The 23174-nt window shown below is 44.5% G+C and overlaps 1 protein-coding gene across 12 annotated transcripts in view; it reads left to right on the top strand.

Moving 5' to 3' along the window:
* Positions 1 to 23174, top strand: part of KIF21A (kinesin family member 21A) — a 725937-nt gene that overhangs the window by 451318 nt on the left and 251445 nt on the right. For all 12 annotated transcript variants that reach the window (XM_069229749.1, XM_069229747.1, XM_069229752.1 and 9 more), the window contains one exon: positions 22331 to 22385. In XM_069229749.1, coding sequence (XP_069085850.1) covers positions 22331 to 22385 — 55 coding nt within the window. The remainder of the gene's footprint in view (positions 1 to 22330; positions 22386 to 23174) is intronic.

The following is a 23174-nucleotide window of genomic DNA, read 5'->3' as shown; positions in this document are numbered from 1 at the left end:
GTCAAAGACAATATGTAGTGTTTCCATCTCATTAGGAGGTGGGTAGACTGATGAGGCAAGATGGCAGCCACGAGTTGCTAGCGGCCGGAGGCTCTCTTCTCCCCTCGCGGCTCCAGCTTTGTGACTGCTCGTTCCCGCGGAGGAAAGAAATGTGATAATGCGGGAGACAAGCACCGCAGCTTGTGGAGGTGTTTCTGCCACGTTTCATTGCGTCCGAGTTTTCTATAGCGGTTTGGCGTGCTGGCAGCTCCGGCCGCCACAGCTGTAGCAGCAGCATTTTGGAGGCTTTTTTTTTTTTTTTTTTTTCATTCTCCTTCTCCTCTCTACCCCGTGGAGGATTGCAAGTAGTGATGGCCCGAATGTCATGCGTTGAAGCCGACCGAAGTCCGGATTACAGGATCGGCGTTCTTCTCAACCCCGCCTTTGACACGAGGGGGCGCTTCCAGGAGGGGTAGTAATGGCAGCGCGGGGAGACAAGCTTTAGTAAGAGCCCAAGGGGCCATGGAAGACAAACGTATAGCCCTGGACCAAAACTGTAAGTTGGGAAGCGATGTCAGTCTGGCTGTTGTAGATGCTACGCATGGTGGTGGGGGGTGATAATCCCCTCGAAGTTTAAAGCCCCTCAACCTGTGGAAGCTTCAGTGGGCAACGCGCCTATAAAATCTTCTAACCCCGACCCCAAGATAAAGTGCTGCTTCAGATTGACGCTATTAGTGATGATAAAGGACTCCTGGACATAAGTAGCTGGGGGCTTGTCTATGGCATCTTTATGTCTTTCTGTGCCTAGTACTAGTGGTAATTACCAGCAAGTACTGCCCGAGGGAAAGACTTACCAACCGTTGCAAGACTTTTCCCTTATAGATAATGTGAAGCATATCCAAAAATCTCAGATTGAGCGTCATGACTTGACCGTGGCAAGACTTTCAGCAGCTGATGCGGATTCACTAACTTCAGCTTGCACCCTCATGGCTACCCGTAACCCCCGGCAGGGATAAAGAGGACTATCATGTAGTAGGTGAGGGTGGAGAGGATTTTTACTCTCTCTCAGACCAACCCATGAATTCGGATGATGCTGATAGTAGCTCTTCTACGAACACAGAAACAGGGAATAGTTCTTCTGCCCCCCCCCCCCTCCATGTTAAGGCAGACTGCGATTAAGTGTCATGAAAGGCGAGGTGATGGCCTCGGTCTGGAGACGTTGGAAAAAAAGGCAAGAAAGAAAAAGGCGCGGGGGTGAGGGCGATGTCATGGGATTATTCAGGAATACAGCAAATTCCGCATAGGCTGGATGAACTGTTAGTGAACCCAGCTGGACATGAGTGATGCTACAAAGTTAGACGTGACTCCCCCCTCACTGGGCCTTATTTATGAGACTATCATGGCACAGCATAAACAGACTCAGGGGGACAGTAAAAAAGCCAGGTTGGCCACAAGTAGCAGTCAGCAAGATTGCAAAATCTTGTTCAGAAATTGGGGGACGGATTGCTACAATTGAGGCTCCGGCTGATGTTCTGGAAACAGACCTGGGGGCGGTGGTGCAACAAGCTGCCATGCATGATACTCAGCTCTCTGACATTCAGTGGAAAATCGAGGACTTTGAAAACCGTCAACGTCGTAATAATCTGTGTATATTGGGGGTACAAGAAGGAATAGAAGGGCAAGATGCAAGGTCCTATATAATCAGGCTGCTTAAGGCAGCTCTTCCGGAACAGTCTGGGTGGGACTGGGAGAAGGAGATCCAAAGAGCCCATCGATTCCAATTGTACTTGAAGAAACAGCTGTCTGGAGGAGGAGCCGGGGCGAGTCAGCAACAGCCTAGAGCCTTTATTGTTTATTTTGGTAATAATTATCTGCTACGGCAGATGGTTTTGAAAAGGCACGACCTGACTCTAAGATCAGCTGTGAGGGCTGCACCTTTTTTTCTCCCCCCGATTTTTGTCACGCCACAGTAGACACACACTGGCGTTTGAGACAACAGATTAGTTCCTTTCAGGAGAAGGGAGCTGAACCTTTTTTACAGTCCCCGGCTCGAGTCAAGACAATATATAAAGGCATTGTTCGGGTGTTTTCGTCGGAGAACAAGGCTAAAGAATATTTGCAATCTTTGACTTAATTGAACGCTAAGAAATCCCATAGGGGAAAGAAAAGGAGGGAGTGGGATGGATGGGGGAGAGGAGGTTGAGGGGGATGTAGGGAAAAAGGAAGTGGGTAGGGGAAAGAAAACAGAGAAAACATAGAAATATAAATATAAAAAGAATAAAAGGGAAAAGCTTATAAAATGGAGTTGCAGAAGAAACAGGGAGAAAGAACGGGAATGGTCTGGGGCTAGAACTTAGAAAAGGAGCAATTTATTGGTGGTAACAGTTTGGTGTTTGTTGGTTTTGGAAGGGATTTATTTTTGTGTTTTTTTTCTTCTAAATTGCGGTATAACTTAGCAGTCATTACCTTTATTCTTTTTTTAGTGGGTGGTTTTTGGGGTTTTGGAGGGGAGGGTGCCTTGTCCATCTTACAGATTTCAGTCTGGTTGCCTCATTTGGTAGGATATGGGGGGCAGGGGGGCTGAGGTAGGTTGTGGGTTGGGGAGGTTTGTGAGTGGTGGGTGGGTATGGGGTAATATGTATGTAATGAAGTTGCACAAAACGATGTATAAGAAGGTATTGAAGTTTCTTTTTGCATGTATGATTAGGTTCGGATTACCTATGGGAGTAAGTGCTAGATCTTTAAATGGGGCATTGTAATACTCTTCGGATCGCCACAATTAATAAAAGTGGCCTAAATGAAGACGCCTTGTTAATCAAGGGTTAAAAACATTAATGGCAGATGTAATCTGCCTGCAGGAGACGCATCTCATCCCGTCTAAAAAACATTTTTTCGATTTTTAGGGCTTTCAAGTACTGGCCTATACCACTTAAGCCACCACAGCAATAGGGGTTGCAGTTCTCGCACAACGAGATCTACTTATGATCGCTAAAAAAAGAGTTGATAGATGGGGCCGTTGGGTTATATTGGAGTGTATATTGGGGAAGCTTAGTTTTACCGTGTGCTCCATCTATGGCTCTAATCTAGATGTCCCGGATAGCATTAATAGCCTGAACGTAGAGTTGGCTGTTTGGCCTTTACCGCTTGTTGTATGTGGTGACCTGAATATACATATAGAGGCTGGTACCCTCTTGCAGAATCTGGATTCATATGCGGGAAGAAAGCCGAAGGTGTACCGTGCTGTGCAAGCTTTAGTGCAGAGCCATTGACTTGTGGATGCTTGGCAGTATGGTGTGCCTGCTGATCCGGGGTACACCTTTTTCTCCTACCCGCATAGGAAGTATGTTTGATTGGATTATTTTTAGTTGTCACCCTCACTGTGCGAAGGGCTTTCAGTCGAAAAGTTTCCTAGGGTGATGTCTGATCACAACCCTCTGGTGGCGCAATTTTCTGTTCTGTGTAAAGTGCGATGCCCAAGACCCTGGTCTTTTGACCGGGGGCTCCTTTTAGACCCAGCCTATGTATCATTAATGAAAAGATGGATCCTGGAGTTTCTAAGCTTTAATAGGGGCACGGCTCCACCTGCGATGCTGTGGGACACTTTAAAGGCAGCTGTCCGAAGGGAAACTTTAAGTTATGCCCTAAATTGGGAAAAACAACGCCGCATAGTTATGTCAGCCTCTTTAAATTAATTGGCCTTTTTGGAGCAGCAGATTGCGGGGCTGACGATGAATAGTCACTCTATGCAGAGCATTTTTTATAAGATTGCAGCTACGAAAGCTGGTGTTAGGCAGTTGTACATAAATCAAGATATTGTTAAGGCCCAGACACGCAGACAGGAGTCTTATGAGCTCAGTGAGAAGGTCGGTAAATTGCTTGCATATAACACTAGGCAGAGGGCGACTCGGGGTATTATTTCTGCTTTTAAGGGTACCCAGGGGCAGACTGGATGGGGGTATATGGCGATATTGGAGGTTTTTAAAGATTATTATTCAGTCTTGTATCAGCAGGAAAATCAATCCTGTTGTGACCAAGCAGAAAAGATCAGTCAGTATTTGAATGAAATTTCTGGCCCTAGATTATCGTTAGATGAGAGCCACCATTTGGCTACCCCTATTTTGAAGGAAGAGATTATAGCAGCTTTAGCCTCTTTGCCTAATGGGAAAGCTAGTGGACCGGATATGATTCCATTGGAATTTTTGAAGAGTTGAAAGATGACATCCTTGCATTATGTGTGTCAGTCCAGGAGGGAGGGCAAACGCCGGGCTCATGGTTAGATGCTGACATTGTGGTTTTCTTAAAGAAAGAGAAGGACCCACTATTGCCAGGCTCCTATCGCCCTATCTCGTTAATAAACGTGGATGTTAAACTGTATGCGAACATTTTCGCAACTAGATTGAGTAGAGTAATTGGTGCGCTAGTTTCCCCATGGCAGCATGGGTTTATTCCTGGGCGTGGGACTGTTGACCATGTTAAGCGGGTTATTGCTATGTTGGATGCATCCCAGGTTGCTGTGGTCCCCATGTCATTAATCCTGTTAGATGCTCGAAAAGCCTTTGACAGGGTGAGTTGGGAGTATCTTTGGGCAGTGCTTTTTAAAGCCAATATTGGTCCCGGCTTTATTAGGGCCATACAGGCTCTATATCAGAAACCCACGGCACAGGTTTATTTATCTGGGGTAGCACCTGACGCTATCTTTATTACAAGGGGTACTAGACAGGGCTGTCCCTGTTCGTCTTTACTTTTTGCCCTTTACATCAACCCTTTAATTAGAGGCTCTTTCATAGTAATTTGATCCCACCTATGGAAACGGTTGAGGGTACGCTTAAAATTCTGGCTTATGCTGACGATATAGCTGTTACCACACCCGATCCCGGGGTGGCTATTGTAGAAATAGAGAAGCTAACAGCGGAGTTTGGTGTGGTATCGGGCTATTTATTAAATAGGGCCAAGAGTCAAATATTGGGTAATGAGTGGATTTCCATGATTGATAATAGAAAGATTGAGCAAGTGACCTACTTAGGAATTAGATTAATGGCTAACTTGGAGCAAATTGTTGAGAAGAATTTTGCACCCGTACTTGCTAAATCTAGGAAAGAGCTGTGCTGCATGAATAATTTACATCTAATGATTATTGGGCGTTGTAACATCATTAAAATGCTATTTTTACCCAGGGTTTTGTATCTTTTCCATATCATCCCATTGGAAATTAGCAAGGATTGGTTTAAACATATGGAGAATTTAGCAAATAGTTTTATATGGTCCTTCTCCAAAACACGGCGGGCATATGAGTACTTAGTGCTTCCAAGAGAGAAAGGTGGGTGGACTGCTCCTAATTTTTAATTTTATTATTGGGCAACAGTCCTGCAATATATTCAACCTTTAATTGCTCATGATTTGCACAATGGAGGCGCTGTGGAGATGTGCCCATCTATTTACAATATGATCTGGGGAAATCATGCTAATGCAGGCTTTATGAGAAATGTTGAGCCAAGCTATTTCAAAAAAGTTAAGTTAAAGACTGTCTGGGCGGCCTTTAAGGTGTGGACCATTATTAAAACCCGTATGGGGATAGAACGAATACATTTTTATACCCCGATTATGAATTCATTTAACTTCCTGATATTTTTAGGGCTAAACAGTGTGCCAAATGGGCACAACAGGGTGTGTGGTATAGTGGAGATTTTTATACAGGGGCCCATCTTAAGTCTTTTGAGGAGCTGAGGAAAGAATTTAAACTTGATAGCAAAGATTTTTTTAGATATCTACAAATAAGGGATTTTGTGCTGAAAACATCCACCTCTGTCAGTGGTTCATTGGGGGATAGAATCCCTATTTTTGAGGTATTATATAAACATACAAAGTGGCGGGTTAAGTCTATATATTCTCTTTTCTTGGATTTATTGCTAGACGATCTGGGCAATCATTCTGAGAGGTGGGCCTAGAGTATTGGGACGTCTGAGACTACTTTTTTGGCCTCTTTAGATATGGGGCAGCGCTTTTTGCTAGCGGCTGGTCCCCAAGCACAGCATTATAAAACAGTATTTTATTTATATTACAGGCTGGCCAAGTTAGCTAAATGGGGTAGTTCGAGGGGGGTGTTTGCCCCCGTTGCAAGAGCAAGATGGCTGACCTGGTACATATGTTTTTTTAGTTTTTGTAGATTGCATGATTTTTTTAAGGATGTGACCAACTTTGTCTCTAGGCTTAGTCATCAGGAGTTGGTGATCATGCCCCAACTCGTATTACTCGGAGTTGACGGCGCTGAGTACCCAGAACAGCTACGGAGGTTTCTGTTCTTAGCCATGTCAAAGGTTCGCTGCTGTATTACGTCAGATTGGCTAGAACCATGAATCGGCAATAACTGAGCATGTGCTGTAGGCGATCTGCATTAGGCCTAATTTTGCACTTTACTGGTATTTGATCATTTGTTTTTATATCATAGAAGAATGTTTTTTTATCAAACCTAATTATTAACTGTAGTTTATTATATAGGAATGAAATATTGTATTTGTAGGTATCTGTATTTATATGCCTTCTTTTATCGTTTGTGCATTTGTTTCTGGTATGTAACTTCATGAATTATTAAATAAAATAAAATAAAAAAAGGAGGTGGGTAGACTACTGTCTACTATTATGGTCCTTAAAGGGTGTTCCTGGTGGCCTCCGTTTACCTTTATGGTAATCATTCCTTATCAAACAAATCTTTAAAAAAAAGGCAAACTTCGCCCATCACCAGACATCACAGTGCCTGTTATTTCAGTAGTTAATAGTTATGTGAAAACTTATACCTGTCAGTACACATCTGGGCTCTAACACACTTCAGTCTGTAATCAGCAATAGAATATTGCCAGGAGTCAGGCTAACCAGTCGTTTGCAAAATTGAAATGTGCATTCTTTGCCTCAGAAACGTAGTTGTTGCTGGCCAGAATACATCCGGGAGAACCATGCTATTAGAATTCAGTTTCCGTCATTTTATAAGCTATACCAACTAAACATGACAGTGACTCTTCACTTCCTCAGTCTCCAGCATCAGTACTGCAAAGTGCTTCACAAGTAGCACTGAGGGGCTCAAGCAGCAATGCGGGGATTGTCTGTTTGTAGACAACCTGTTTTTGGTAATGAATTGAAATATTCTTAATATATTACAAAATTCTAACAATTTTATAGGTGACCGTTTAATCTTGCTGCTCAAAATAAAAACTTGTATTTGGGACAGTAAATACTTTCATTAATTGTTTCTGGATATCTTCAGCCTCCAAGCAAGCAGTTCACTAGATATAGTTTTAGAAGTGATTTACACATCAACTGCTACATCTGTTTGTTTCAGGCACTTGTTCTATATTTTATTATGGATAAGAACACTACTTTGTGATTCCCCACATATATGAATCTTTTATGTACTGCGGTTGGTGGCAAAGTCTTTGAAAATATTTATTCCTCTCGGGCCTTTGACCAGTTTAACTGCTGTCAGGGCAGCTTTGTGTCACTTAACCTTAACCAAGAAGTGTGTCAAATAGGACCTTGGTAAATTGGGCAGGCCCCCTAGCGCTACAATCAAATTTACCACAAACTTGGATGGTCCTTCATCTTTTGCTCATATAACACAGGAGCCCAACCAACAACTCAATTTTTACTGAGTAATTGGGAGCACGTGATTAATTTGCCCTCAGAACTTTGTTAGAGCAAACAGATCTACTTAACTGCTTCTGATAAGTCTCCATTTCTGTGTGTATTTTTTCTCATCTGGTAAACAGATGCTGATCGGTACAATGTTGAACGAGAAATTGATTCTTCTTTGTGGTGGCAGACAGTCATGTTGCACACATTTCTGACCAAACTCCATCATTCATGTTCTCTCTGCCATTATATTCCAGGTCACTTCTATACTATTATCTTCTGCACTTAGGATCCTATTGCTACCAACAAGCATGCTTCTCTTTCAAACAAAAAGTGTCTGAGAGTCTAACAGTGCCTCTCCTCCTACACATACATTCTCTCACACATGCTGTAACTTCCTATCAATGGAATTTACCAGTATGTTCCAGACCATTATGTATGACCACTTAACAACAAATTGATAGTGACATATAAAGTGCAGTTCAAAATCTCACGTGCCTTTTTTGGGAGAGAAACACTCATCTCTCCCTCAGGTGCCTTACCAGTTTTACTAAAAAAATAAATGATTCCACCCCATCCTGAGCAGATTGGTTGCCATTACAGTACCGCTTTTCATGTAAGTCCTGGACTTCGAAGTAATCGTGGAGAAGTAGTTCTCATGAAATCCTTATAGACTGAACAACTAACCATGCCATTTTGCATCCCATGTTAGTAACAGCATTCTTTAAAAATGTTTTACATTATTCTGTGTTCTTACTGGACAAGTTGAATGTTTTTTTTTTGTTCATGTCTTTAGTCATTACAAATTAACGTTATGCACATAAGTTAGACTAGCTGTTGAGTTTGTGGCACCTAGTAGCTAGGTCTTCGGTCTCAGGACATACTGTAATAAATAAACATCTCAAACATCGTAGCGTATGCTGGAAGTCCTGATAATGATTTATTGTTGTGTCTGGTGTACCAACTTCAGCTGCAAGTTGGTTAAAGGCTTAAAGGCCCCTTGGCCCCCACTTGTTCTGCAGAGTGGATTTCCCAGTTGTGCCCCAACTATGGAACCATTGAAGGCTCCTAATTTAATTCAGTCCTCTGCACACACAGAGGAATTAGCCCATGTATTTATTTATATATATATCTATTTATTTATTATATTTGTATTTGAATTATCGTCAAACAAAACAAAATGGGCTTTTGGAACAAAGTAGTGGAGTGCATCTGCTTATATTCTGTTTTCACAATGATACAGTATTATACATTTAGTGCACGACTAAACACCCGGCATTTGGGGGAGCTAGAAGGTGGGCCTATCTCCATTTTGTAACATTGGGACAATTTTGAGAGGTGGCCCTTCCCTCCTCGTCCTCTTCAGAAAGCCATGATATTTCCTTCAAGGATTCCCAAATCTTAAACGTCTTCGGGCATCCTCTAGCTTTTTATGTTACTTTTTCTGCCATCTTGTATAAATCCATTCCCGCTCTCGATTACCTTGTTGTTGGTGTCTCTGGGACTCCCTAGTTTTTAGCCACATCCCTCTTGGCCACCACTAGGCCCAGATTGCTGAAAATAAGCTTGGGTTCTGTTATGTCTATGTCAGTTGATATACCCAGCAAGATGTATTTAGGATCAGATGGGATTTCCTCCCCAGAACTGCTCTCCGCTTGTCCAGGATGACTGACCAGTATGTTTGTATGCCAGGACATTTCCCAAAGTGTATGCAGAAACGATCCTCTGTCTGTCCCACACCTTAGACAGTTGGGTGACATTGCCAGCCCCGAATTTGTGTAGGGGCACCCTGTTGTAATACACCCTGTGAAGGGTTTTAAATTGTATTAGTCGTAGTTGGGTTCGAATTGCCACCTCTCTCGGGTGCATCTGTGCAGCCCCCAGTCTGTGTCGTCTTTTAACCCCCCCCCCCCCCCCCCCAAACTCTCCCTCCCATCTGTCCCTCAAGTTCTTTAGCATGTCCGGCATGTTGTTGTTGATCATTTGTTATGTCCAGTAAAATACCTATCCTTCTAGTTCCTCTTAGAGTAGTCTCCCCTCAAGTGGGGCATATTCTGGGATCCCTGTTAGATCTAACCTCTCCGACTGCCAGGCATGTGTATTTATAGTGTTGTGTGGTAGCTAATTGATATTCCTGTTGGAGGGAGTTGAATGCTTTAAGATCTCCATCCTCTATCAGTCCCCCGCTCTGGAAATGCTGATCGTGTCCCATGCCCCAAAGCCTTGGAGTTTCCCGATTTCCTTTAGGTGGGAGCCCACTCATAGCGGGGTTTCACACATAAGATTTGTGTTCCAGCCCATATGGTTCTCCGCCCCTACCCAGGCCTATGTGGGCATCTGTATCCTCTTCACCCCTTTCCCTCCGTAACAGTAGTGTAAGTATATTTTGTGTTGGAACGGACTTCTTTCCAGCAAGTATGCGGATTGATCCCCTACCTCATGCCCCCAGTCGTTGATTACACTGAGATGTGCTACCCAAAAATATACTTGTATGTCCAGAAGGGTTATCCCTCCATTGCATGGGTTACGCTGGAGCGTCTGTAAGGCCACACATACGTGCCTCCCATTCCATAGTAGCTTATGGACTTTCTCTTCAGTTCTAGTGAAGATTTCTTCCGGAACCTTGAAGTATGTGTTTTGGAGGATGTATAATAGCTTTGGTTGGGTAACCACCTTGTACATAACGGTGCTGCCTAGCAGTGTTAGTGGTCGGTTCCCCCACCTCTCTGCATCTCAGTGGAACTCCGCCAGAACCTTCTGGCTATTTCGTTTAATGCGGTGTTCCCTATCTATCGTCACTTATATTCCCAGATATTTAAATCCATCATTATCTACGCACAAGTTAAATGATAAATCCAGCAGTGCCGGTCATCCCCCACTGGGTATAAGCTTGATTTGTTTAGCTTATCCTGTAGCTGGAGTGGGCTCAGTATCTCTCAAATATAACACCCCAGGCAATGTCTCATTCGGGTGGATGACTTACAGCAGGATGTTGTCAGCATATAGCAATATCCTTTCATCCCCAATCACCCCTCTTCTATACCAAAGCTGTCAATGTCTGTCTGTGATCGAACTCTGCAGGCTTGGGGTTCCAGCGTGAGGACAAACAATTGTGTAGAACGGACATCCTTGCCTCTTATCCGTCTGAGTGGGGAATTCCGCTTATATTAGTCTATTAGGGCTTGCACCATGAAGGGCTAATAAACAGCATTGAATGCCTTTTCAGCATCCAGAGACAGAGGTATGTGGGGATCCTCCTGCGTCCACAATGCATCCAGCCAGGTATGGAGCCTACAAAGGTTAAATCTTGTCGACCTCTTGGGCATAAAGCATGATTGGTCCTGATGGATTAGGGGAGTTATGACTGCTGTCAATCTTGTAGCGAGTATCGTCACTAGAACCTTTGTCTCGTTGATAAGGAGGGAGAGTGGCGGTTGGAGTCTCACTCCAGGGGGGGGAGGGGGTTCCCTGCCTTTGAGGTTACCACTACTGTGGCCCTGCGGAGGTCAGGCAGGAGAGTTTGCTCAACCTTGACCTCCATGAACATTTTAAGTAGGTATGGGCTCAAGATGTCAGCATTTCTCTTGAAGAGTTCTATTGGGATACCGTTGGGGCCTGGTGTTTTGCCTGGCTTCAGTTTGCCTATTGACGCTTTTACCTTCAACAAGTCTATTTCTCTCTTGAGGGATGCATTGTCCTCTGATGTCAGGAGTATGACCTTCACTCCTGCCAAGTGTTCCTCCTTTTGGGATGAGTCTCCTAGTGTATGTGCTCTAAAATTGTGCAAACTCATTGGCTATCCTCTGGTCTGTGTCATACCTCCCATTGTGGTCCGCCCAGCGTGCCTCCATTTCTCGTTTCTCCAACAAGCCAGTAATCTTTCTGCCTTGTCTCCCGCGTGGTACAAGCGGTGTTATGTTGCTGGTGCTTGGGACTTTGCTTTGTTGTCAGATAATGAGTGGTACTCCTTGGGTAGGATCGCTGTCCTTCACAGGGTGTGTGGATTTATATCTGGACACCTTTCCAGGTTCAATAATTGCTTTTCCAAGGATTCTATGTCTTGTTTCTCCTTTTCTTCTTGTGGGCTATAATGTTCTGCACTCTACAGCTTTGTAGACCTCCCAGAGTGTAATCGCAAATGTGACTGAGTCCTTGTTTTCACTAAAGTACAGCTCAGTGTCTAGCCTAATTTCGTGGGAGACTCACTCACCCTTCAGCTCCCAGTCATTTAATCTCCAACTTGCCCCCCTGTTATGAGGTCAGGTCCTGATTGCAAGCCAGAGGCGAGTGGTTGGATAATCCCCTAGCCAAGTATTCTGCTTCACCTAACACTTATCCCTCTCTCCCTTTAGCAAAAATGTAATCCAGCCTGGAGAAGACCCTGTGTGCACCTGAGAAATAGGAGTATTGCAGAGAATCAGGGTGGTGTCGAAGCCAGAGGTCTGTCAACCCCAGCGTCTCCGCAAACCCTGCCAGTGGAGTTTCTCTCACGTGTGTTGTGTAGGGCGAGAGTGATCCATTTTAGGGTTGACCACGTCATTGAAGTCACCCGCTGTCAACTGGAGGGAGGAACCCGTTTCCAGTAGGATGTCATCTATTTTTCTTGAGTTTGTCTCTCCAGTTGCGGTGGAGCATATATGCTTGCCCAGGCTACGTCTTTCCTCCCCCATGTCCCCGTAACAGCCACATATGTGCTGTTGGGGGTCCCTCCAGGTCTTCTCTATTCTAAATGGATGTGTTTTCCTGGTCAGGATGGCCCCTCCCCAGAAGCTTGTGGTGAATCCAGCATTCCCCAACAGAGTATAGACCACTCTTCCCAGGAAACTGCAATGGGAACCTCCCATATGCCGCTGTGAGCATGGCTGCCCCTGAACATAATTAAAACTACTCAGCAGAGGGATCAAGAGGTATGTAGCCCACCATCCCCGTCCACTAGTTCAGAAACCTGTAACTCGGTATAACTTAGTACGCAGTGGCTCTGTACTGTCTATTTGAATCAGTTGCGCTCCGACTCCGTGAGCAGGCCTTGTCTGGGCTAGAAACAGCACATTTTGGCACCCATGAGTTGCAGTTAGTTCCGTGATCTGTGGCATCATGGTCTGTTCGGAATAGTTGTCATTGGTAGGTGTAACCTCTGGGCCACCTGAGTCACATTCCAGCTTGGTTATGGCAGCCGCCATGGGGTGCATGGAGTCTGATACCGTCTCCTGGTTCTCTCCGGTCTGTCCTCTCATCATGGTCTTTGCGATGTCTATTGTTCCACATTTTTTAGCAGCTACTGACTGGTCCCCTTCGGAGTCTGAGGATTGTGTGGTTTGAATGCGCTGCAGGCTTTGATTGACAATGTTCTGCCTTCCCTCTCCTTTGAGAAGATTGGCCTCTTCTCTTGGGTCTTGGTTAGTCTTTGGGACAAGTTCCTGTCTCCCAGGCTTGGTGTACCTCGGACCTCTGGCCTGCACTTCCTCTCATTTGGGGGTGTTCCTCCTGCCATTCCCAAGCCTCTTCAGGAGTCTGGAAAAAGTGGGTCATTCCTCTAACGATGACCTTTAGTTTGGCCAGGAATCAGAGCATGCACAGTAGCTGGAGACTGTGCAGTTTGGCCTTAACTGAGTTGAAGGTGTGTCTTTGGTGATGGGTCTCTCGGGTGTAGTCCGGAAACATCTGGATCCTGGAGTTCTTAAGGCGTACCTCCTCCATTTTTCTAGCTTGAGTGACAATCATGTCCCTGTCTTGGTAGTTCAAGAACTGTGCTATGACCAGTCTCGGAGGGGCCACCTGAGGCGGTTTATTACCCAGTGCTTGGTGTGCTTGTTCAATTATGAAACAGGAGGAATATCTCTCTTGGGGCAATATTTGCCAAAGACACCTTTCTAGGAAGCACTTCATATTCAGGCCATCCTGATATCCCACAAATCGGAGGTTATTTCTCCGTGCTCTATTTTTCTGCATCTTCCAGTCTCCACACCACGACTTTGTTGACTGCGCAGATCTCTGTTAATTATTTTCGGAGGATCTGCACCATGTCCTCCAGTTTGGATAATCTGGTTTTGGACAAGGAGATTCTCTCTGCCATGTTTCGAAGGTCCTGGCTGAAGAGGGAGACTTCAGATCTGACCTTGCCCAGCCCTCCCTCAAGTGCTGCTGGGAGGACTGTATGTCCAACATTAGGGCTGCGTTGTCTGGCATGGCTTGTGTGGTTGGTGCCATGATTTCCTCTGGTGGAGGAGTGATCACTCTTGTGTATTTATCCATTCTTCTCTGGCGAGGATGTCTAAGTTCCTTTTCACATGTCATTTCTCCTACTATAGCCAACTGCCTCACGGCATCAAGCTGGTGACTCTGTCTTTTGTGCTGTGGACTCCTAACGTTGAGGCTTTGCTTACTTAGATCTGTTTTCTGCAGGTGGCCTTATTTTGCTCACCTTGCTCTCTTGGCTGGTGTGTTCCGAGCAGGTCCCTGGATCGATCACTTTTGTGTTGTGTTTTGTGGTGTGGTGTCTGGGCAGGCCTATCTCATGGGTGTGTGCCTCTCGCTGGTGTTGTTTTCTTCGGTCTCTTTGGCCACTAGTCCCAGGGTGTGAGAGGGCTCCAGTCAGTATGTTTCCACCCCAAACTGTCGTCCATATGGCGTTCACTTGTGGATAAGCTTGGCACTTGGTCACTAGCATTGTGATGCCCAATCTTCATTCATCTGGGCCACAGTCTTAAGGTCACCCGGGCTCTTCCACTGCTGACGTCTGCTGCGGTCTGCACCATCCTGGACCCTACTCACTGGTCCTAGTTCAGGGCCCGACAGGGCAGTCGTGCATTGAGGCTCACCCCGCTCTTTCTCCGTCCAGGGTGAACCGTGTTTCTATTTGTGTTTATTCTTTGCTGGGCGTGTTCCCTTCCCTTTTTTTACGGCCTGGGGGGATGGGGGATAGACCCCCTCTTCAGGTGTGATGTCACCAGCTGTCCTGGGTTGCGCCTTACATTGCTGAGAAACCTCCACTCCTGGTCTGGATCTCTTGCCCCCTTGCTGTGGATGTAAGTCCTTCAGGCCCTCCATCACTCCTTGGAGCCAGGCTTCACTTTTCTGCTAGTGTGTCTGGGGGCTGAGGGGGCCATGGTCACTGGGAGATGAGAAAAAATGCCGCCCGGGCCGACCCCCGTCTGCTCCTCTGCTGCCCAGGCCTGGTCTCTGTTTTCTCCCTACCGACTGCACTGCTCTGTATGTGGCTAGCTGGAGCCTACTGTCTTGCCCTGTCCACCCTGGAGGTCTGACTCAACCCGCTTCCAGGGGTTGGGATGTGCGAGTCTGTCGAACAAGGGGGGCAGGGTTGGGGGCCCTCCTCCTGACTCAGATTTTATTTTGCCGGCAAACCCAGGCCCTGGCCTACCTCTGCATGCAGGTGCTGACTCAGCATCCCAGGATTCTCCTGGTCCGCTCCCCTGCTGTTTACAGTCTGTGGTTCATCACCTGGCTCTGCCCAGGAGGTTCAACTGGTGTTTGGCTAGTCAAGTGGTACGCGGTCGAGCGCTGGGATGTGTGGGTCTTCCTTACCTGGTCCTGGGGGGACCCTCCTCCTCCCCCGACGCAATTTCACCAGAAAACATGGGCTCTGGCCTTCCTTCTTGCATGGGCCCGACTCAGCATCTGAGGCTCTTCCCCATCCAGTCTGCCCCCGGCTGGTTACAGGCCGCTGCTTGCTGCCCAAGGAATACAAAGGTTATTCCCCATTCTGTGTCTATGGGAAAAAGTGTTTGTACATATGGCCCTCAGCGCTCCCGCAGTCGCCTCCATCTCACGGCCATTCCCTTGTCCCGCTGCTACATGGGTTTAACAGTCGGCAAATCCCCTGACTGGGCCATGTCACCTCTTATCTTTTCGTCTTCCCCGATCTGCTGGATGGTGATACCTATTTTCTGCTTCGATCACTTGGGATTGCACAGGATCACTCAGGGGCCTGCTGCGAAGCTTTTTTTTACCAAGCGTCCAACACTCCGGCCACTTTAGTGACATCCCTCTTTGGGTGGTATTCTTCCATTCTCTGATTAATGTGACTAAATGTGGTAGTAATCTTTTGAAGTGTATGGTTTTATATAGTTCTACAGGTTAATCAAGATTCCCCCAATTTATTTCGGTTGATTCAGATTAATGGCTCTTGTGAGGATGAGGAATTTTATGCATATTGAGAGTATTTTTGCCAATTGCAGTTTCTTTTTGAAAGATAGTGTTAAGATATATGAAGTTTACTTTAATGCCTTTAGTAGCAGCATTATTGTTTGTGGCCTTCAGCTGTTTACCTTTTCAGTCCTGCTAGGTAGGACTGAATTTCTGAAAAACAAATCCTTTGAGACATACCCCACTCAGATTCTCCTTATGTGTTCCATATAAATAAATAAATCAGCTTGTAACAACAGGCTGCTGTACATTATGTCTTCAAGGGCGACCGAGAGATGATGCCTTTTTCAAAAAACACTGCAGTGAAGTATACTCAGGAAGCTTCTAGATTGAAAAGGAAGACACAGGGGCATCTGGCTTTTCTCCAAATCACTGCACAAAGAATATTCTAAATAAACTCCCTGCAGTACTAAAGCACAGGCATGCAGCATGGAAACCCAATGTTTCACTACAACTGCAAAACGCTTTTTTTCAATTTTGAACCAGGTGTGCAGATTGATGATTCCCAAAGGCATAGAAGAAAAAAGCTTCCTTTTGATGTAAGAAAAACTGCATGCCCGGCAAATGTCATTATTCACTTGCTGAATCATGAGTTTAACATATATCTGTAGCTAATTGATTGCCTGTTAAAAGGCTCTTCCACATCACAAATCACCAGAACTTTGAAAGTGATGATGGTGAAGTCTTCTAGAATGCCAGAGTGCAAGCTCTTTATATGAAGGTGACAGGTGTTGCCTGCACTAGGATGCCTTTTCAATCAAAGCTGAGTTGCTTGCCTTTATAACATCAGATCTGCGACCTTCTCTTGAAAGGCGTACACACAAATCTGCATATTTCTCATACCTATTCTCCGTCTTAAGACAGTGAACTTGCAAAGTCTGAAAATTTAGTAGATGCTGATTGTGACACAATAGGATCCATAACCTTATTAACACAGGGCACACCCAATCATGAGCATAGAAAATTAAAGTAATCACATGATAAGTTGATTCCATGGCGGATACTGTAGTGGCAAGTGTGTCCTTCAAAGGGTGTGGGGTACGTATCCAAGTTTTGACAACCCTGGGATTGTGTTCTTATAGTAATCACTTTAAATCATTTTCTGCCTCTACGGCATTATGATCTGCTTATCGTATAAGGAAACAAAACTAGACATGGTCCTCTAATGTGTGAAAGGATATTACTGTCTTAGGTAATTCAGCTGTCCCTAAGAGGAACTCTCTTCTTGTGCTGCACCGTCTGGAAATTCTGAAAAATCACCCACTGTATTTCAACTGCACTTGAAAGAACACAATGTGAATTTCACCAAGAAGTGTGCTTTGCAATATGGCAAACTTCATAGAGCAACCTGTTCTAAACAAAGGGACATACAAGATTCAGTGTTCACATGTAGGCTTATACATAAAAGGTCACAAAAGACTGAGTTTTTAATGCAGTCTTTCTCCAGTTCTTCGGCAAGGAGTAGCAGTATTCATATACAATAGTAATGCCTTAGTGATGAGATAGAGGTGGCATGGCATTACTTGTTTTGAGAGGTTCTACATCTTTACATCATTTCGCATTTCAGGCTTGTAAGGAGGCGGACGGTCTACCAGGCTGGGAGGCACCTTCCTCTCCGCCTCTCACTAAACCATGGGACTCCAGTCTTCTCTCCCTGCAGGACAAAGAGTACGAGCCCTTTGACCCGGAGTACCTGGAGGAGGAAGGGGCCAAGCCTCACACGGACCTCTGGGTATGCAATCCCTTTGTATTGGTGGCAGAAATGGCAGAAGACAGACATGCACCAAAAACCCGACAAAAGAGTAGAAGTTGGTCAAAAAGTGACCAAGGGTTGCTCTCTCCGGACCAGCACGTGGCACGGAAAGAAAAGAACTGACATCACTGTGCTGAGGCGGCGTCTATGTACTACTCCCGATGTCATCAGGGTGACTACGACGCCCGCGGAGTCAACCAGCGCCACCTACTGACGTGCAAGGGTATTGCTCAAAGAAAAATCTCTGGATCCAGTCTGACGCCTGGGGGAAAATTCTAAGGTAAGGAATCTGCAACATAATAATATGTCTCTACCAGATCTATTATTACCGAAAGTAAGTAACTTGTACGTTAGGCGCCATTAGAAGAGCACCGACCAGCAAGAGGTACGTTACAAGGTGCCGCCGGTAAGCAGCCAACGGGAAATGCTGCTATTCCTCAGGAGCCACTCCAGTGGGAGACAACAACACTGAGTGACTCCAGCACTGGAGCGGAGCGTGGAAGGACCTGCCAAGACGCCAAGAGTCCCAGCTATGTTCCCGGAGGCGCGTGCAAAACTACAAGCCTGGGGTGCGCAGGGAGGGTCTCCACAGACAAACCCGTAAAGGATGGTTGAAAAAGGATTGGTGTTCTTCTCTTTTGGTTTGTTTTGTTTTCACCACCATCTTTTTCCCACATTTAGCCAGAATAGTGAAGAAGTCGCATACAACTACCATAACCAGGAGAAAAGGTTATTAGTAGTAACGTAGTGTGCACATATCTTTGTTGCCATTTCTTTTGTGCATTGCTCCTGAAGTGCTTTCCCTTGACTCATGTTTACCTGCACACTGGGTGAATGGTGACAGGCTTATTGGCAATACAAAAACAGAGACCCTTACCAGCCTTTCTCCTTTTCTTTTCCCGAGATTCTCTGCATGGTGTCCTTTCGCCCAGAATGGGTGCCTGGAAGAGAAAGGCGGAAGATCTTAAAATCCACAAAGTTTATGTCACAAGCACTTTTCATAATCCTGCAATAAACCTCAGAATGCCTTAATTGAGTTACCGTTCTATCATTTAGAATATCCCCATCTCTCATAAGGATATTGTTCAAAGTGGAAATTCAGTTGAGGAGCAGATGCAGGATTCTTCAACACAACCTATCCTCCATCGACTTAACTGTTTGGCACTTAGAATTCCACAGTATGGACTTTAGAACTTGTCTGTTGACTGAATAGAGAAACTAGAGGAGAGTGGACTTTTATTTTCAAGACTGTTTTCCCTTTTAAGGGACTGTGTATTTCCATTTGATATTTAGCCACTAATCACAATCTTATCTGCTACCGCTTGAGAAGATATAGCTATGAATTGCTATTCTGAACAAGAGCATGCTCTCAATATCCTTTTTTTCGGACCATCTTTTTATCATCTTTTTTTAAACCTTGTTTTTGATTCACGTCCACCTTTATCCCTGGTGAAATCCTGTGCCCCATTTTGGGGACTTAATATGAAGGTTCTTTTTGAACCCATGCCTGGTGGTGAGCTCTTATTACCATGTTGAAAGGCAGTTCGTTGTTTTTATAATTTCAGATAGCTGAGTGAATGAAATCCAGGCTTTATTGATTGAGTATGTTTTTTTTAAGTGGGATAAAGTGTTTCAATTAACACACATCAATCTTACCCACCTGAATATTTTCTTAATACTGTATGTGAATAACAGTTTGAGGATCTCAGCCAACCGTTCCTCAGTAGCTGAATAGGCACCAGAAATATTTGATTTTAAAGGTCACTCAAATAAAATGCTAAAGTAGTTTTCTTCGCCAAATATATTGTTGCCCAAGATACTATATTTCCATAATTTGTTAACTGTTAGATTATGCTATACAAAGCTGGCCAAGCCTTAATGAGTAATATATTCTTAACGTAACTTTTCAAGGCTGTGTATAAACGTAAATGTATATTTTTCCGCCTCTGATGGGGCAGATTTATATCACAAAATGTGTCCCTGACACTGAACTTTCTAATTCCCATTGTTTTTGGAATTACTGCAACCAAATATATTAGGCATTTATGAATCTGTGGAATATCCCTGAATGAAGAAGCAACCTCTCCTTACATGAAAAAGCTGACCTCCAGCAAGCGTTCCCCATTAGTTTCATAAGAGACTTGCTCCAAAACCACCATCTATACAAAATGAGGATAATTGTCTCATTTTAGTGCCAAATGGCTTTAAAAAACTGTTTTGAAGAAACAAGGTTTGTTATGGTGGCTGGGAGAGTATTTATCTGGTGTTGCTGGATGAAGGAAATTGGGTTGTTTGTTGACTGGAGTGTGAGCCATGGGAAGCAGCGACCACAGTGCTCCTCCGTATGAGGGACAAGCCAACCCTAAATTAACCTGTGCTTACCCATCTGGTTGCTTGGCACAGAGCAGTCAGGCTTAACTTAGAGCCAGTGTGTAAAGTATTTGTGCAACATTTCAACCAGTAATAACGTGAAAAACACCACTCAAAAATGATCCCACACCGAGTTAGAAGAATAATACTCTCTTTAATAAATGAAACCAGACCAAATGACAGACCTACAATTAGTAGAACTGGGCATATGCAAGTTTAATGATTCAGTGAAAATAGCGCCAAAAAGCACAAAGCGGCAACTGTGGGTATCTGATCATGCCGGACTGGGACAAAATCACAAGTTTAGGTCGACCCTGATATAGTGATGATTGACTACTGGGACCCAATGAGGCTCGCTGACCATAGTACCTTAAATCCTGATTTGCAGTGCTTTGCAAAGGTCCGCAATGAAGATGTGTAGCGCAGTCGAAGTGATGCGTCGGTTCCGAGATGCAGCAAGACTGTGGTGCAAGGTCTCTCTTCGTTGTTGAGGATCCTGTCGAAGAGGCTTGCGATGTGAAGTTGGTCGTTGAGGATGCAGTGTGCAGTCAAGGTGATGGATCAGTTCTGAGGAGGCTGCAGTGTGTAGACCGGCATAATTGTGGAGGTTTCTGTCAAGGAGCGATGCATGGGCTTGTGCTGAGGATGCGTCGCTCTGCAACGATTTCAGCAAGGCAGCGGGCTGTGATGTGATGTGGGTCTTTGCGACGATAGAGGTCCACAGAGCATGGCAATACATTGATTCTGCTCAGGGTTGTGCCAAACGGCAGAGGAGAAGTGTTAGTTCTGCTGAATCCACAGGGGCTGGCAGATCACCTAGGCTGACTTCAAAGGGTACGTGTCTGAAGTGGCACCACTTAGCACGGTAGTCTCATAGCTGGTAGAGTCCATTTGCTGGGGTTGAGGTTGTTGGAGCCTTCTGTCCCTGAAGCTTAAGTCAGCAGATCAGCCAACTAGCCCTTGGAGTAATTTTTGGGTCCTGGGTTCAACAGATGCTGGTCCAGTCCTTCTCATGCAGACTAGAGGGCAGCAAGCAGCAGTTCGACACTTCAGGGCAGCAGTTCCTTCAGAGAAGCAGTCCGGCAGAGTGTCTGTCAGTCCTATCGGCAGCACAACAGCCCTCCCTGGCAGGGTATCCACAGGTTCAGAAGTGCACCGAAGGGTTGGTGTTTGAGGTCCAATATTTATACCCAGATGTGCCTTTTGAAGTAGGGAGAAGCTTCTAGAGGCTTCCCTTTGAAGTAGCCAGGTCATCATGGCAGTTTAAAACTGCACATACAGGCTGCGGTGGCAGGCCTGAGGCATGTTTAAAGTGATAATTAAGTGGGTGGCACAATCAGTGATGCAGGCCCACTAGTAGCACTTAATTTACAGGCTGTGGGCACAGTAGTGTGCCACCTTGCTAGTGACTTACAAGTAAATTTAAAATGCCAATTAGGTATAAGCCAATTCTACAATGTTTTAAGGCGAGAGCAATTCAGCACTGGTTAGAGTGATAAAGTGCACAGAGTCCTAGGGCCAACAAAAACAATTCAGCATAAATGGGAGTGAAGCCAAAAAGTTTGGAAACAACCTTGCAGAAAGAGCCAGGTCCAATACTGGATCACAGTTGTTAGGGGTAAGTAGTTTATCGTTTCTGCAAGCTACCTTGTATCCAAATGGCAAATATTAAAGACAAATGGCATATACTCACACAGTTTATAAGTTTCAAATTAAATACCATAGACTATAAGTGGCAGAGCACACCTTTCAGGCAAAAACAGGCAGTTGTTAAGTAAGACTACAGATGTGCTTTGGTTCAGCAGAGTGCAAAACAAGTTACTATTGTTTAATCTAGGCCTTCCACCAGGGTCAGTCCCACATGCTAGTACAGGAAGGCCTGAGACTTATTTAGGGCTCCCTGCTTTGAAACTAATTTGTATCACATTGCAAGATTGCTTTCAGCAGTGCAGATGGATCAGCTGCCTGGATGAATTGTTGGTGAAGGTAAAGTGAAAGGAATTCTTGTCTCTGTCAGTGTACGTTTCCCTCCAAAGCAGCTAGATCCCAATAAGAGATGCAATGTAGGTGGCAGAGAGCTAGACAAATGGCTGTTATTGCCAAGATGTCATCCTTAACAATGGATGGGAAGATTTGAGGAAAAGATGAGTGCTGAAGCAAAGTAATGTATTACGATCCATCTTCAACAGCAAAGTAGGTGGAGGAAATGAATTTGGTGCCTTAGCTTGTCTTCTCGTCTTTCAACCATAACATTGCTTTGATTTTTCCACTAGTAAGAATCATCTACATGGAGGAAGAAGTCTGTGTTTGTCTATATAGCAAATTGTCAAAATACAGTAGTTACAAACTTGTGTAGAAAGAAAATACCAACTAGACATTAACCTTGAAACAATTACACAAAACACTTTGAAATTAATTGATCTTCATTTTTCTTCTTATATTTAGTTCTTTAACTTCAGACCTCATGAAACTCTGCGGTGAAGTGAAACCCAAAAATAAGGTAAGCTAAGATGGCAGCTTGAATTTATTCCATGCATGCAATCAAAGTGGTATTGCCACATTTCACATTTTTAAATTAACCTGGTTGATAACTTGTTCCATACAATAAATACACCTGTGGTTCTAAATTTGTGTGGTATGCCAGTGAACAAAAATACATTTTGAGGTTTGTTAAAGTGACTGCCCCACCTCTGGTTATTGTAGAATAAAAGGCCATAGGGTTGATGGCCTACCTCTGCTGAGTATTATGAATCAGCTTGAAACATCCAACATAACAATCAGTGCATGACAAACATGCTCTGATTGACCATACTGAGAGGTACTTTAATCATTTGGCACGTTTGTAGGGAAAATGGGCCCCACATTTGTAAATTAAAATTTTTTAAACTAAAAGCATACAGGGTTTTCATTTCTCTAGAATTAAACTTTAAATAGATTAACATCATTAAAATCTCATACTTTAATTAAAACATGTTTGTGACTTAATTTTGTATAGCACATTTTATTAACTTTTTTAATATCAAGAAAAAGAACACTGAGGCAATCACATTTGCTAGCCTATGTCTCCAGTCAAACCATGACAGCTCGGCTACCATAGCCTCTAGTCACATCTCCTCCCAACCCACTTTCAAGAACTTGCAGTTTCTCTCACGTTTTGACAGGAAAGGCACAGATCTCATCCAGAGATACGGGCCCACTAATGTTCGATTTAAGTATGACACCTTTGTATTGGGCCCAATCCTCCCATAACTAAAGATGTTTTTGAGGGTACCCTAGTCATTTAAATAGA

Source organism: Pleurodeles waltl, chromosome 4_1 (assembly GCF_031143425.1).
Source record: "Pleurodeles waltl isolate 20211129_DDA chromosome 4_1, aPleWal1.hap1.20221129, whole genome shotgun sequence".
In the NCBI taxonomy this organism is placed as follows: Eukaryota; Metazoa; Chordata; class Amphibia; order Caudata; family Salamandridae; genus Pleurodeles; species Pleurodeles waltl.
Note: the sequence above shows the minus strand (reverse complement) of the source record. Positions and strands in the feature narration are given on the sequence as shown.